Below are 16441 nucleotides of genomic sequence, written 5' to 3'. Positions count from 1 at the left end.
TTTGCAGAAGACAAAGAGTTCAATGAGTTGACTGCTCCAGATGGATGCTGTGGAGCAAGAGGGGGAGAAGCAAATCAAAGAATTGAAAGCAACAGCTGTGGTCTCCTGCAGAGCGGATGTGTATATGCACAGGAGTAGGCCATGCAGTCTCTCATACTTTATCCTTCACTCAGAGAGATTCTGGCTGATCTGTGTCTTAACTTCTTCCATCTCTGTACTACTTGACATTCATGAAGGCCCACCCCTTGCCTGAGGTGAGGTGATCCTCAGTTCAAACCACCGCCAGTTATCTATTCCCCTCAAAAAGGAAAGCAAACTCTGGTCATCTGGGACGAGGGCGACTTTACCTTACCTTACTTACTTGATATGCTTGACCAGTTAAGAAATATTAGTGTTGGATTTAGAATGATTAATTGAGCTTGCAATGGCTACTTTTTGTGGGGGGGGGGGAATTCTGCTATTTTACCATACCACCCCTTTGCACGAAGAAGTGTTTCCTAACTTCCTGAGTTGTCGAGTAAGCTTTATTACTTGGCTGACTAATGTAACATGTTGGAGCAAGTTGGAGTTTTGCACTAACTTTGAGGTGTTTCAAACAATAGTGTTTCTACACCACTGTTAATGAGCAGGTATCATTTCACATGAAAGCAGTGCAGAACCAGCATTCAGTCTTTCAGTGGCATCCTCAAAAGGCAAGAGGTCTTCAACAAGGGCAGCTGATTGTGTGGAGCCTCCGCCACAGACCTAATGGGAGGGGCTTCTTCAACCAGAGGGCAAGATCCTAGCCAGCATCTTCACCCTGAGCACCAGCCCACTCCACCCTCAGTTCCAGTAGTAATGTTGGCACTCATGCAGTACCAACAGGGCCCGCTGTCAGAGAAAATGAAAGTGATGATTAAGGTCTGAAGTTATTACAGTAATTGTTCAGGATGAAGAAGGTTGTAAAGTGCCAGGTAGAAAGTTACTGTTCCTCAAACTTACATTGAGCTGCACAGGAACTGTAGGAAGCCATGGTTGGGGTGAGACTGGGATGGAGATTTACAGTGACAAGCAAGCAGAGTTCAAGGTCACTCACACTTAGAGACTGAACGGGGATGCTCAGTAAAGTGATCACCCAATCAGCATTTGATCTTCCAAGTGTAAATCCTTCCAAAACGGCAGACAATAAGAACAGGAGAGATGACCACATGGATACACATCCGTTTGCTGGAATAGCTCAGTGGGGATCAGGGTTTGACCCCTGTTCAGGCTGAGGAAGATTCAGGAACTGTTGTCTTGCCCCAACTGGGGTGGAGGTTGTGAGTCGGACCTCCCTTCAGGCAGAGAACTCAAGAAGAGGAAGTGACCTTAAGTTGGAGTCTATTTATGCACTTGCAAAATGCTGCATTGATCCAGTAATATACTCCCCATAATTTATGTAATCTACGTTCAAATCTAATTTGGAAGAAGGGAGCAACTAATTTGATTAAAGAATGTAAGAAAATCTAAACTAAAGCAGTTGTAGTATGATTATATGTTAGCTATTTTAAACCAAACTACATAATTGGTATGTGAGGTTGCTGCTTTAGCATTTTAGAGTCAGAAAATTTGGAAGAATCAGCGTTTGGTTTCACAAGCAAAGTACTATTCAGATAGGTTGAAGATATACTTTCTCATCATGGCATACAGCATCATATTATAATGTGAATGTTCGAGTCAAATAATTTATCAGTGATTTTAGCTGCTGCTGTATATACCTGACAGATCGTCTTGAACCAACAATGAAGGAAGTTTTTTATTTAAACTATTCAGAACTGATTATCTCAATGATGATTAATACTGTGCTGACTGTTTTGTTTTGTTAATTCTGAATAAAAATCTGCTACTGGAAAATAAAAATTTGTATAACGATGGAAAAGAGTGGATGAGACAAATTGGATAGTTGCAAAGAGCCAGGTGGGCTGAATGGCCTCCTCCTGTACTGTAAGATTCCACAAGTTGTTGTCCCTGTACTGACCGGGACCTGCAGCTTATCTGAAATGTTACAATATCTTGTAACAATCCTTTCAAGTTGCCAGCTTTCTCACAAGATATTGCAAACAACAAATTAGCTAAATGACCCCCCTGATCTTTGTGCTCTCTGTTGTTGTTGATTGAGCAATAATTGATGACAAGGGCAACTGCCACTGCTCTTCCTTGAACAGTGCTATTAAAATGTTTTACATCCACCGAAAAGGGTCTTGGTTTAGCATCTTAGAAAGACCGTGGCCACAATCTAACGGCAGTTTGGGATATTCTCCTCCTGCCGCCCCCCCACCACACATCCCGACGATGAGGCAATCGGATTCACGCCCAGGAAGGACGTGAGCCGAATTTGCATATCTAAAAATAAATTGGCATCTAATTATAGGGCCTAATGCTACTACTGTGGGCAGCACGGTAGCATGGTGGTTAGCATAAATGCTTCACAGCTCCAGGGTCCCAGGTTCGGTTCCCGGCTGGGTCACTGTCTGTGTGGAGTCTGCACGTCCTCCCCGTGTGTGCGTGGGTTTCCTCCGGGTGCTCCGGTTTCCTCCCACAGTCCAAAGATGTGCGGGTTAGGTGGATTGGCCATGCTAAATTGCCCGTAGTGTCCTAAAAAGTAAGGTTAAGGGGGGGTTGTTGGGTTACGGGAATAGGGTGGATACGTGGGTTTGAGTCGGGTGATCATTGCTCGGCACAACATCGAGGGCCGAAGGTCCTGTTCTGTGCTGCACTGTTCTATGTTCTATACTCCTGCCTTCACCGTATCATCCCACACAGCTGGCGTGACGTAACGCTGGCGTGAATCACTGGTGGTTTTCAGAAACGAAAACCAGTCATGATGACCATGCCCGGGGCACACTGGTCAGTATAGCCCCCAAGTGGTGAGAGCCATGGCCAGGCAGTGCCCTGGCAATGCCAATCTAACAGTGCCAGGTTGGCAGTGCTAGGGCAGGCCATCTGGGGTTCCCCGTTTGTGAGAGCGGGTTCCCCTTGTGTGTGATGGGTGGAGAGCCGATGCCTGTGAAGGAGGCGTTGACTGTGAGTGGGAAGAGTGGCCTCGATACTACTACAGGGGGGTGAGAAAGCCCCAGATACTTGTGTGGTGGTGGGGAGAGAGGGGGAGGACAGTACCCTGACACTTGTGTCGTGGGAAGGGGGAGGAGAGGTCCTCCGTGTCGGGGGGGGGAAGTATTTTTGAAACGTAGTTCAGGGCACCCTTTAAAGATGACGCCCCAATCTCTGTGGAGCTGGTCTTGCGGCTCTGTCAAACGCACTCCCAAATTTTCTGTACACCAAGTTCCAGAAAATCTGGGTCGAGATCTTTCACATCGGCGTGATATTCCAACAGCGTACCCCTGCCACTCGTTTCCCGGCATTGGGGAGTGGAGTCAATGGAAAATCCCATTGACAGCAGCGGGACCAGAAGATCCCACCGCTGTCCAATAACAGGTCTCCTCACGCCCCAGAGAAACACGCCATAGTGAGGACAGAGAATCTCACCCCTGGTCTGAAAACACGGCTGTGTTTCTGGAGAGATACAGGCCGGTTTTCAGTCAGAGCCTGCCACAATTATTGGGAACATTCCACCCAATTAAGGGAGCACTCATTAAATTGTGCACTGGCGTTTTAGCCTATATTATGTGAGACTTGGAAACACAATCTTCTAATTCAGAGGCCAGTGTTAGCAATGTGTTAATGTTATAGGCCAGGGTTTAGAAACTCCAAAGTATATTATGAAATCCACCTGACCTACAACCTTTATGTTGAATTTGTCTGAGGATTTAGCACAAGAGCCTTCCGTTCAGGTGTGATTCAACAGTCTTCCTAGACACTTTAATCAAACAAGCTTTATTCTATGAACTTAGTAATCATTTATATAAACACACAGCAAGAATTGTTATCAATTACAAACGTAGACACCCCACAGCTACAGTAATCTATGTATAACACTTAATGAATTCCCCTCTAACTGTTCCAATTCAAAAACAAAATCCCCTTTTTTCAAGGGTGTGGCCCAGAATATCTCTTTTAGTTTACCAAAGCCAGTAGCCACAACCTTTTTACTTCTGAAACAGTTTTTAAAAATGAAAATAGAGAGAGAGACAGGCCAAATCACTTATTTTCTCTGTCTGTAGTCCACAGCAATCAAAATGAAAGAGAAACTAAAACCTCACAGCCACAGCTTAGCTCCACCCACAAAATGACATCACTGAAGCCGTGTGATAAGACAAAACCCTTTCTTAAAGGGACAGTCCCATGACACTAACCTGACACTAAAGAGATGAGTTACTTATTTTTATCCCCAGTGTTATCTAAATATCTTGACTCCAGTTATTACCTCCAATTGATTGACTTTGAACTGATAATGTAATTTGTTCTCTCTTTCCAGCCTCCTGTTTGGAGCACTTGGAGAAGCCTTACTTGTTTATGCTGAGAGAAATGGAGCAGAAATTAAGGGATGAATATGGTGCAACAAATCTGAATGCCACATATTTTCTTGCTTAGAAGGCCATTTCTCCAGGGAAATGATGTACAGATTACAATTTTTAATAGAAAAACAATTTTTGCCCTCCACCTTACTACAAATAGACATGATTGAAGAACTCATCAACAGCTCGGTGATGAAGATCTCACCTTGAGGCCTTGGACTACAGAATCTTTACTGGAAAGTGTGAGAACCTAAGGAGGAAGAAAATGGCATTGTATCTGATGACAGCGTGGTGTGTGTGTGTGTCCACCATTAGCGATACCCTGAGAACTGGAACACTGTAGTCAGTTCACAGCAGAAACAAGAGGTGTCGTTCTCTCCTCTGGGATACCCCAGCCCTGTGACAAGGCCTCAGAGAGGATTACTGCAAACAATGTAACAAAACAAATAAAGATTATTTAAATAGATTATCTTTCTTTTCCCAGAGCTACAAATGTGAATGTGTTTTTTAATAGACTTTCTCATTGTTCTGCTGTCACTCCATTGACTAAGGTACAAGAGGGGAAACTGCTGGGAGAGACATTTGAATTATATGATTTTTAATTCCAGGTCCACTACGGTGCATCGAATATTAACCAGTATATTTCAAATGATATTGTGCATGCCAAGTTTACCTATCCATTTATTTCTCATAAATATCTTCTTCCAATGTTACAATCCCAGTTGATGTTATAACTGGTTGGGAAGATCCCAGAATGGAACCCTGGCTCAAAAGACCGTGGGCTGGATTCTCCGGTCGCTGACGCCGAAATCGCGTTCGCCCTATGGGCAGAGAATCATGTTTCATGACCGAATAAGGGGCGGTACCGCTTTTGCGGTTCTCCGCCCCCCCCCCCCCCCCCCCCCCCCCCCCCGATGCTCCACCCCGACCGGTCCAACCCATCACAAACTCACCGTGGCATCTGCGGACTCAGTCCAGCACCGCCGCAGTCGGGGGAGGGATAATCCGCGGGCAGGGGGGACATTATTTGGGGCTGGGGGCACTATGAGGGAGGTGGGCCGGGGCGGCGAAGGGGGGACTATTTCGCAGGCCGCGTCCACGAGCGGCCTCCACCATGAACCACGGCACGGCCGCTGCAGGCCATGCGCATGCGCGGCCACGGACCCGGCAATTCCCCGGGTCGCATTGGCATCCAGAGCCGGCTGCTCAACGCTGCCTTCCTGCTAGCCCCCAGCAAAATGGAGATTCGGTGACCGTTTTGTGCCAGTTTTCCTGGCGAAAAAGCCATAGTTCCCACGCCGGCGTGGGGACATAGCCTCAGAATTGGAGAAACCAGCCCCATACCTTTTTTTTTGTAAAAGGCGGAGGAAAAGTCACAGGACCGGTAAATAGTTAAACAACAAGAAAATAAACATTTACTAAACATGAAAAATTGGATTATGATACAATACGGCTTTACTCCTCCCCTTAGCTTAACAATTGCACACAGATTTTAGGATTCATCTGGATTACAAAGTTTGAAAATCGCTTATTGTCACGATTAGGCTTCAATGAAGTTACTGTGAAAAGCCCCTAGTCGCCACATTCCGGCGCCTGTCCGGGGAGGCTGGTACGGGAATCGAACCGTGCTGCTGGCCTGCTTTAAAAGTCAGCGATTTAGCCGAGTGAGCTAGCCTACAATAACCTTATTAACACAAATTCGTTATTAAGCACACAAGGTGAGCAAATACTCTCACTCCAAACACCAAGTGAATGTTTATGGATGTCTCCTCAGAATCCCCGCAGGTGATTGTCACATGAGATTTTCCAAAATTCCTCTCCCCAAAACATGCTTTAAAATCTTCTCTCTTAATGATGATTTCCCTTAGAGTTTTGCACTCTGAAATCCAGACTGGGTTTCCAACTGACACTTTTAAATAAAGCCTCCACTCCACTTTTGACAGTGAATCCAATCTAGAATTTTAAACTTTCCCCTTTTCAGGTTTCCTTTGTCTTAACTGGTCTTGGACAAACTCCGAGATCCAGCCACTGATTTTGATAGTCATTTCAACTCGTGTCCTACAGCTGTAGTAAAATCTCACAAATCTGAAAATCACCAGATTTCGTTTTGCCATCTTAGCCTTCTTCTCAGCTCTGTCTGTCTTTTTACTGAACAGTTCTCTGTTCTAGTTTAACCTCAGACGTCTCCAAAACTTCTCTTCATTTCTCTAGTTTCCTTAACTATCTGCTTTTCAGATCTCTGCACTTGTTTTCTTAACCATTAATCCGTGTATGGCTTTTCTTCCAGCAAAGCTGAGAGAGAGGTTCCCTCTCTAGACTTCTAAACCAACTGCTTCTAGCAGAGATGTGAGAACTGCATTCTCTCTCACTACCTATCTCCAACTGCTATCAAGTTTACTAAAATTTAAAAGCTTCTCTACCTTAAAAGGACCCAGTTGCTAAGCAACCACTACATGTTTATTTATTGTTCACCCTGTAGCTCTCTCTAAGTACAATAGAATCACAGTTAGAAACTTAACCAACCCCCACACATACAAACACCTTTGTCCAGCATGAATCTAACTATAGGTTTTACCCTTCCAGGCACAGAAACATTAAACTAAACCCACTTAGAACTATACCTTATTTCTACTGTTTACCAATAAAAATCTAATTCCCTTCAAACTCCATTTATTTTCCGAACAGCAGGAACAGATTACATCTTATTAAACATGTATATAAGTGGGGGACAATCTTGAACAACAATCTTTTTACAATCAAAACAAGAGACAAAACATTTGAAACAAGATGTTGTGTTTCACAAATGTTTGGGACCCAAAGTTCAAAATGGAATTAATTGGTTTAAAAATTCAAGCACTACACTTATGGCTTTTCACCCATCTCACGGCTATGCTAACATTATTTGCTGAAACTGAGGCTGATAAATGTATGTAAATCTGGTTTTCAACACTTGGATAAGGGCCTGTTGAAACTTGAACTGCCCACCGCGGGCTCATGCTGCAGAGATAAGGGTAGAACGTACCTGGGTGAGGTCTAAGGAGCATGAAATCTCACAAAGAAAGTTTGGGACAATTGTCACCCTGAGCTCACCTGCCCTTCTACCCTGGGATCACTTCTCATCCAACCTGACTTGTTAGCAAGACAGCTCCCTGGCAAACTCAATTTTCATAGTTCCATAGTGAGCAAGGCCATTCTGTTTGCCTGTTCCAGTGGGGATCTGGCTCAGATCATGTTGTTCAGCCCATGCTCTGTAGCTCAGCAACATACCACCCAGGAATTAATACACACACACGGTCGGTTATTACTGTTCAATTATGTATAGCATGTAACCTTTAGGGGGAGACAATGGCACAGTGGTAATGATACCAGATTGATAACTCAGAGGAGAAGCCTAATGTTCTGGGGAAATGGGTGTTAATCCCACCACAGCAGTTGGAATTAAAAGCTTGTCTTGGAATAGTGACCATAAAATCATGTGGCTTGTCGTAAAATTGCTCTTTTAGGGAAGGAAATCTGCCGCGCTGGTGGTCTGGCCTACACGTGACTCCAGACCCATAGCAAGCTCTCTGAAATGGCTTTGTAAGGCACTCAATTGTATTAAAGTATAATAATAATCTTTATTGTCACAAGTCGGCTTACATTAACACTACAATGAACTTACTGTGAAAAGCCCCTAGTTGCCACATTCTGGCACCTGTTCGAGTACACAGAGTTACGAATGTCCAAATTACTTAACAGGAGGAAACCGGAGCACCCGGAGGAAACCCACGCAGACACGGGGAGAAAGTGCAGACTCCGCACAGTCACCCAAGCTGGGAATCGAACCAGGGATCCTGGAGCTGTGAAGCAACAGTGCTAACTACTGTGGTACTGTGCCGCCCAGACTACAAAGTCTGAAAGGAATTAAACCGAATGGGCAACTTGGAAACAACGAACAGATCTGTCAGGCTTGGAAAGTCCTCCTTACTAACATCTGAGAGCTGTCTCTCAGACTAGTCAAGCAACAGCCTCTCAGACTAGTCCAACCAACAGGACAGACCCACCAGAGGTGGCAGGACAGTGTTATACAGTTTGGAGGGAATTGCCCAAGGAGTTCTCAACATCAACCCTGGATCACATGAAGTCTCATAACACCAGGTGAAACCTGGGCAAGGAAACATTCTGCTAGGGCAGCACGGTGGCCTAGTGGTTAGCACAACCGCCTCACGGCGCTGAGGTCCCAGGTTCGATCCCGGCTCTGGGTCACTGTCCGTGTGGAGTTTGCACATTCTCCCCGTGTCTGCGTGGGTTTCGCCCCCACAACCCTAAAATGTGCAGAGTAGGTGGATTGGCCACGCTAAATTGCCCCTTAATTGGAAAAAATAATTGGGTAATCTAAATTTGAAAAAAAAAAGGAAACATTCTGCTGGTTATCACCTATTCCTCTCCCCAGCCCTTCCCCCAGCTGTTGAATGAGTAATCCCTCATGTTGCACACCACTTGGAGGAAACACTGGGCGCGATTTAACGGCCTTGTCACGCCTGACTTGGTGTCGGGCGTGATTTGCAATGCTCGAAACGCTTCGCATGATTCAATGGAGGGTCGCAAGAGATCACAATCTGGATCTTGCTCTCGCTGGACGAGGTCCAGATCAGCATTTTGGACTCATTTAATTGGGCATTCGTGGGATTCTCACGCCACGCAGGACCTAACGGCCGTGCCTAGGAGACCTCAGCAGGGCACCGTTTACCATTGGTTTCCACAAATGTGGACCAGTCATAATGGCACCTGGGCAGGGTCTCCCAGGCCATTGGAGACCCCAACTGGTCAGGGACAGGGCAGGGTGGCACACTGGCTCTCCCTCTGGCACCTTGGTACTGCCAGCCGGGCACTCTGGCAGTGCCACCCAGATATCCTGGCAGTGCTGCCCTGCCTAGGTGGCACTGCCTGGGTGCAAAGTTGGCACAGAGCCTTTCCTGCTGGGATCGCCAGAAAATGACTTTTAAGTATGACCTTGGCGGGGAGAAGCTCTGAGGCCAAAAAACTGGCAAAATGCCGTTGAATAGCCAGTAAGAAACACCCTGCTAAACGCGCCCAAAACCAGACATAGATTTCTTTCCAGTTAAATCGCACCCACTCGGGGAACAAAATGCATTCTGGGTGAGGAACCTTAACGTCCACATCAATAGTGGCCTCGCCGTACAAGTAAAGGCAAAAGCAGCATTCATTAGACAGAACTCAGAAGTCCCGCAACCAACGGATCAGATCTAAGGGCTAGATTCCTGCCACATGCTGTTGTGAATGGGGGTGGACAATTAAAGAATCAACTGGGCGAGGACGCTCCACAGAAACCCCTATCCGCAATATTGGGGAGACCAGCACATCAGTGCAAAAGGCGAGGGGCTGAATTCTCCACCCTACGATGCCAGTAGCGCGGATCATGCAGAGAATCAGGCATCCAGCTGAAATCAAGGTTCGCGCTGGGCACTGAACCGACAGCTATTCTCTGGCCGCCCCATTGGTCCTAATGACCCATTTGCATCCACTTAGTGGGCACGGCACCAGATTCTCCAGGCCCCCATGATTCTCTGGGCCGGGAAACACGTGGGCGGGGATTACTACATCAAACGTGAACCTGACATGGTGGACCTCGCAATGGGCCAAGGGCATAACTCCTTAAGGGAGTTGCCCCCAAAGGCCATCCAGGGCAACTTTCCCCCTGTACAATGCACGACCTGTCCACCCCTCCCCTGCCAGACTCCCTCCCAGAGATCCCCTAACTAAAGGAATCCCCACAGAGACCCCCTAAATAGGGAGCTCCCCCCCCCCCCACAGGGACCTCCTAACTAAACTAAATGGACCCCCCCCCCCGAGACCCCTAAATAAGAAGAACCCCCACAGGGATCCCTAACTAAAGTCATCCCCCCCCCCCCCCCCCCCAGAGACCAGAGACCTCCTAACTAAAGGGATGCCCGAATTAAAGGGACCCCCCTCCTAGAAACCCCCTAACTAAAGTGACCCCCAAACTAAAGGGACCCCCTCGACACCCCCTAACTAAAGGGACCCTCTCAGAGTCACCCACAGAAACGAGGCCTCTGGAAGGTAGAGAGTAGTCCAGTCCTGGAAATGAAAAAATTAAAGTTGTAACACTCAACCTGGAAGCCTCACGTGTCCATTCCTGGAAAGATAACAGCTGTGACCTGTGTTTAAACACCTCAGATCCTTTAGCTGCAGGCCATTCATCATTCCTCTTAATGGGCTGTGATTTACAACTTCCACGAAAGAGTTGTGAGCCTTGCTTCATTCATATTTTCATGGATGAGTAACTCTAAGAGTTGTAACCACAATGTTTACAAACATCAACCACATCAAATTCCAGCTCTGCACTTCAAAATCAATCAAGCGTGAAGAGGCGTAATTGGAATGACAACAGTAAGAGAGCATACTGAGCAAACTCCACCAACTTGCAAAACTCAGAACATAATGTCAAACATTAGATGTAATTCCACAACTGGACCAGACTAACTGAACAAGCCTAAGTGTGTTAAGAATTACACTAACAAGCAATTTGAGATTATTAGTCGGACTTGCACTTATATTTGCACAAAGCTACATATATTCATGCACAGGGCCCTGTCCTTTGCAAGCATAAAGAACATGTCCAGGCATTAACCTTTCTTAAATGAGCAAATATTTGGGTGGCTACTGTTGCCTGATGCAATCCCCATGGCATTGTCTCGACAAAGCAGAGCTTTTTTTTAAAAAAGGTAAACAAGGTTTCGGGGATATCTATTCTCTGATGCATTCTCCATGGCAACACCTCAAGCAATCAGAGTCTGCTTGCCAACCAATCAGTACCCTTTTCTCACCCCGTATAAATTGTTGCCCTTGAAATTTGGCATTCTTGAGTCTGTCCTGATGAGTGCAAGACAAAAGCTTCAACAGCACGCCTCTTTTTTCAGCAATACCGAAGATCAAAAAAGTGAACCTTCACACCTCAGTTTCATAATCTGGCCATTTGCTGTATCAAACTAAGGTGGAAACTGTCAGTCAGTTGGAAAATAATTGATTCTAATTAACCTTAAACAGACTTTATTTTGTCCCATTAATTGTGTTGCCTGGTTAATCTCTGTCTCTCTCTCTCTCTCTTTCTTGACACCCTATGCTGCTCTTGCTCATGTATTTGCTTTGTTTGGCCCCTTGTTCCGCACTGTAACCAATCACTGTTTGTCGATGTACCATGTGTCAATGTACTCTGTTAATTATTCTTTTTGTCTACTATGTGCTGTGTACGTTCCCTTGGCTGCAGAAAAATAAGTTTCACTGTATTTCGGTACATGTGACATTAAATAAATCAAATCAAATCTCTCTCAAGCTGTTTCGAGTTGGTCAATGCCTGATTTGAATTTACAAATACTGTTGAAAGCTAAGCAAACTAATATTTCCTACAATATCCAGCCTTGCCCGAACCTATTTAATTCACTTTCAGGACTCATTAGTCTCCCCATGACAAAGCTGATACTTTTTTAAACTCAGGATGTCTGCCTGTCGAATAATGGCAAAAAAACATGGCCAGAAATGTTTGTGTAATGTCAGAAGGAGACATATACAGTTGTTCCAAAAGGAAGTAAATGAGCTTGGCCATGGGGACTTGATTATTAACATCACAGGCAAGGAGCTTTTCATTCTTCAGTGCTGCCCTGCCAGAATCCTCAAAGTGAAATGAAATGAAAGTTGCCATAGTCCCTGCGGACAATTGAGAGAGAGAGAGAGAGAGAGCTGATTGGTGGTGATTTGACCTGAGGGTCACCGCACCTCAGGCGAGGGGCAAGGTTGAGCCTTCATAGATAACCTCAGCCGGTACAGGAATTAAACCCACACTGTTGGCGTCGCTCTGCATCACGAACCAGCCATCCAACAAACTGAACTAAGCTTTCCCAATCCTCAGAGTAGTGACTCATTCACAGATCTGTCTTATCCATTGTTTCAAAACAATGGTGTAGAAAGTCAACCTCATTGGACCTTTATGGAAAAAAGACTTGGATTAATATAGAGTTTTTCACACCTGATGTCGTAAAGCACTTTACAGCCAAAGAAGAACTTCTCGTCACAGCTGCCTCCAACACCCTCCACCATCCCAGAGACACTCGACTTGGTTGGGCACTTTAATGAAAAGGCTTCTGTGACACTATCTGGTGCGCACCACACACATGCTCAGTACAACAGATGGAGGTAGGAACTCCCGAGGGGGTGAATGGTCGGAGGCCGGGCCATCTAGCTGCCATCCAGATAGGTTTCAGGCTTCAGAAACAGACAGTCCCATTGATCTTGGAGATGCAGTTGCAGAGCCAGGGACTACATGAGGGGTTGTTGGTGAGCTTCCAATACAGGTGCGGGTGGAGGAGTCCAACCGTGTGCAGCAGCAGGAGGTGGTGCCGGCCATGCGAGCCACCCAAGGCCCGGGCAATCTGTGCATATACTGGACGTGGCCCAGAACAGGGTTGCACTCTCACAGGCAGCCATGTGCCAGAGCTACCTGGATGTTGCAGCGGCACTTCTGAGCGTGGCCCAGTCACACCGGACCACGGCTGAGAGCATCTGTGCCATTACCCAGGCACAGAGGGAGGTGGCACAGTCCCAGAGGGAGATGGCGCTGTCACTGACTGAATTGCACAGACCCAGAAGGTGGTGGCCCAGTCAATGGGTGATGTGGCGCAGTCTCAGACGGAGGTGATCCACTCCCTGTGTTCCATGCCAGTGAGAATGCAGACCTTGGTCGAGGAGGCAGCGGGCCTCCAGGATTAGCAGCAGCAGGTGGGGGGTGGGGGAGCCTCAGGGGTTAGCTTTGCTCACACCCCAATCCCATGATGTAGCCCAGGGGCCATTTGGCATCCCAAGAGTAGAGGAGGTGATGGGACCCATGCCGGTGACTCGCGCAGGGGAGGTGCTAGAACATCACAACACCATACACTCCTCCTTTCCTGTTCCTGGCGCGTCTGGTGAGCAGTGGGCAGAAAAAAGCCACCTGGAGCAGCCGGGCCCTTCCAGGCTTGGTTACCCCAGAAGACAGCCATCAAAGTGGGCCCAGGTTACAGGACGGGAATCGCAACAAGCTGCCTCCACTCCTGCTGGGGATCCGCCTAGATGGAGCGTTAGGACCCCTAAGGCAAGAAAAGTAGAAAGCAGTTAAGTTGGCACAGGTGCAGGGCACAGTTTAGTTGTCGGGACTAGTGCACGGATCTGTATATATTTGTTATTTGGTCACATTAAACAGCTGTACACGATGTTACAACTGTCCCATTGCTCTAAGGGTGTAAGGGGTGGGCTGGTTAGGGAGGGGGCGCGGGTTTGGGGAGGCGGGAATTGACAACCATTGTGGGTGGACTTGGGTCAGGGACCACAGTTCAGCCAGGCTTATCACTCTGGTGTCCCTCCCCCACCCTGACCCCCCCCCCCCACCCCCCCCCCCCCCAACCGTCCCCCACCTTAGGGAATCGTTGGGACCATGTGATGGCTGGAGGGGGGGGGCGTGGCCGTTGTGGGGGTGGGATGAGGTGTCCGTTCCCTTAGCTTTTACCTTCTCAGTTGGTGTACCTGGATGTGATCAGAGAATCCCATGCACGTTGACCCTGGCGCACATATCGTGCCGCCTCCTGTGCCTGCCTGGGCCCCATGCCCTGTCCATCCTCGCTCTCCCCCACATCGGATGTGGGCTGGTGTTCAACCTCCTCATCCTGCACATCGCCCCTCTGTTGCGCGATGTTGTGGAGGATGCAGCAGGCCGCCACAATGCGGGCAGCCCTCCCCGCGCCATACTGGATGGCCCCACCAGCGCTGCTGGTATATAAGAGGCCTCATGCGGCGCCACCTTTGCACCTCCTCCTCCTCCCCTCCATGGCCCGTGGGAGCCGTAGAATTGCGGAGGCCCCAGAGAATACCGGGTCAGGCCCGCTAATGATATGCCAACGGTGCTTACTGTACTTGCAGAATGGAATGCATTAACGCCGCTGTCAAGGCGCCGGAGAACTGCGATTTGGTGTGAACCCAGCAGCCGCCGATTCTGGCATCATTCGCCGGAGAATTCCGCCCATGATCTTTTACATCCATCTGAGCAGACAGGTGGCAGGTCTCAGTTTTAACATCTCATCTGAAATTCTGCGTCTCCAAAAGTCCAGCATTCCCTCAGCACTGCACTGGAGGGCCAGCTTTGAGTTTTGCGCTTCAGTTCTGGAGTGTAATTGAACATTGGAACTTTACAGACCAAGGTGCCACCAACTAAACTGCAGCCGATACGAGGGGGAGAAAATGGACTCAATGGTGGCAAAAGTCAGTGATCCCATTGCCTGTGGCCCAAGAGCACTTGGAAGTTAATGAGTTAACAGTTAACATTTTACATTCCAATACAAAGTATTTCCTCTCTAGTGCTGAGGTAAAATACTGTGTGGTCAATATTGTGACTTCTACTTTGAGATCGTGGCGATGGCAGGGGCGTTCGTGAAGCCGGAAGGATTGGGGTTGAAATGAGAGATGGGACTGCGGTTTCACTTCGGACTGAAGGGAGAGGGGTGACATACGGTGTAAAGCCTCGTTTCTTCTTTCAGGATGTGTATTTGTTTTGTATTTGTTGGGGCGAGTAGTTGGGGGTTTGGTTTTTTGGTTGGTTGATGGGGGAGGGTTGTGTACCTCTGTTATGTGCTCCAGTGAATAGGAGAATATTGGGCTTTGGGGTTATGGCGGTTTTCTGGGGCGCGTTATTTGTACACTGGCTTTGTTTGTTTGTCTTTGTTTTTAGGGATTGGGTCATGGGGGAGGGGATTGGGAGGAGTGGGGGGCCTGGGCAGGGCCCCCCACTAGCTACCGAGGGTTGGTTAGTGACCAGGAGTGAGGTGGGGGAAGGGCCTCAGTCATTGGAAACTGGACAAACAGGTTTCGATGGACCTGGGAGGTGTGAAATGTGGGTGGATGGGATCAATACTGGGAGACGTGTTTTCAAGGGGAAGTGGAGGAGGGATTCTGGGAGGGAAGGGGTTGACGGTTCGACGGTGACAGGGCGGGTCATGCCTAGTGAACAGGGCCCGGGGTTATAATGATGGCGGATAGGAGGGGCGGGGGGAAGGGGTTAGGGGGACTGGTGAAGAGGTTGAGGGTCTTTACACATTCAAAAGGCCTCGAGGCTGATGTGGTGATGCTGCAAGAGACCCATCTGAAGGTGAAGGACCAAGTGAGGCTCAGAAAGGGTTGGGTGAGCCAGGTTTTCCACTCAGGGTTCAATAGCAGGGCTTGGGGGTAGCGGTATTGGTGGACAAGAGGGTGAGGCTTCAGATGGAGAAAGTGGTGGCGGACCAGGGGGGCAGTTACGTGATTGTGAGGGGGGCGTGAGAGTGGAGGTTGGTGATGTTGGCAAGTGCATCTGGCCCCAAAGGGATGATGCAGAGTTTGTGATGAGGGTGCTGGGTGCCATCCCGGATTTGGATACCCATGAGTTAATAGTGTGGGGAGGATTAGAATATGGTGCAAGAGCCGAGGATGTACATGTCTCAGCCACGCTTGCCTGCCCAGTTGGAGGGGGGGTGGGGGGGAAAAGTGCTGGCTGGGCTCATGAGAGAGATGGGAGGAGTGGAGCCGTGGACGTTCCTGCACACGGGGGAGCGGGAGTATTAGTTTTTTCTCCAAGGTGCACAAATTGTACTCGAGAATAGAGTTTTTCATGGTGGGGAAGGCGTATTGACTGGGGTCAAAACGTCGGAGTATTCAGCAATATCGATTTCAGACCATGCGCCACATTGGGTGGATATGGTTCGGGAGAAAGTGGTGGCTCAGAGGCCGTGGTGGAGACTGGATGTGGTGCTTTTAAGCGACCGGAGTTTTGCGATAAGATTGGGAAGGTGATTGAGGAATAAGTGGGGTTTAATTGCACGGGGAAAGTTCCTTAGTCGATAGTTTGGGAAGATCTGCAGGGAGTAATGAGGGAGGAAGCGATTTCGTTCAAGGCTAAGGTGGAGAAGGAAGAGAGCGAGGAACGTCAGATA

At 47.9% G+C, this 16441-nt stretch overlaps 1 protein-coding gene across 1 annotated transcript in view; it reads left to right on the top strand.

Annotated features, from left to right (window-relative positions):
- The window catches only part of LOC119972376 (transmembrane protein 241-like), an 81989-nt gene extending 77071 nt beyond the window's left edge, over nucleotides 1–4918 (top strand). The window contains exon 3 of the mRNA XM_038808963.1: nucleotides 4394–4918. Coding sequence (XP_038664891.1) covers nucleotides 4394–4466 — 73 coding nt within the window. The 3' untranslated portion in view covers nucleotides 4467–4918. The remainder of the gene's footprint in view (nucleotides 1–4393) is intronic.
- The last annotated feature ends 11523 nt before the right edge of the window (nucleotides 4919–16441 follow it).

This window comes from Scyliorhinus canicula, chromosome 10 (assembly GCF_902713615.1).
Source record: "Scyliorhinus canicula chromosome 10, sScyCan1.1, whole genome shotgun sequence".
Taxonomy (NCBI): domain Eukaryota; kingdom Metazoa; phylum Chordata; class Chondrichthyes; order Carcharhiniformes; family Scyliorhinidae; genus Scyliorhinus; species Scyliorhinus canicula.
This window is presented reverse-complemented; position numbering and strand designations above follow the sequence as displayed.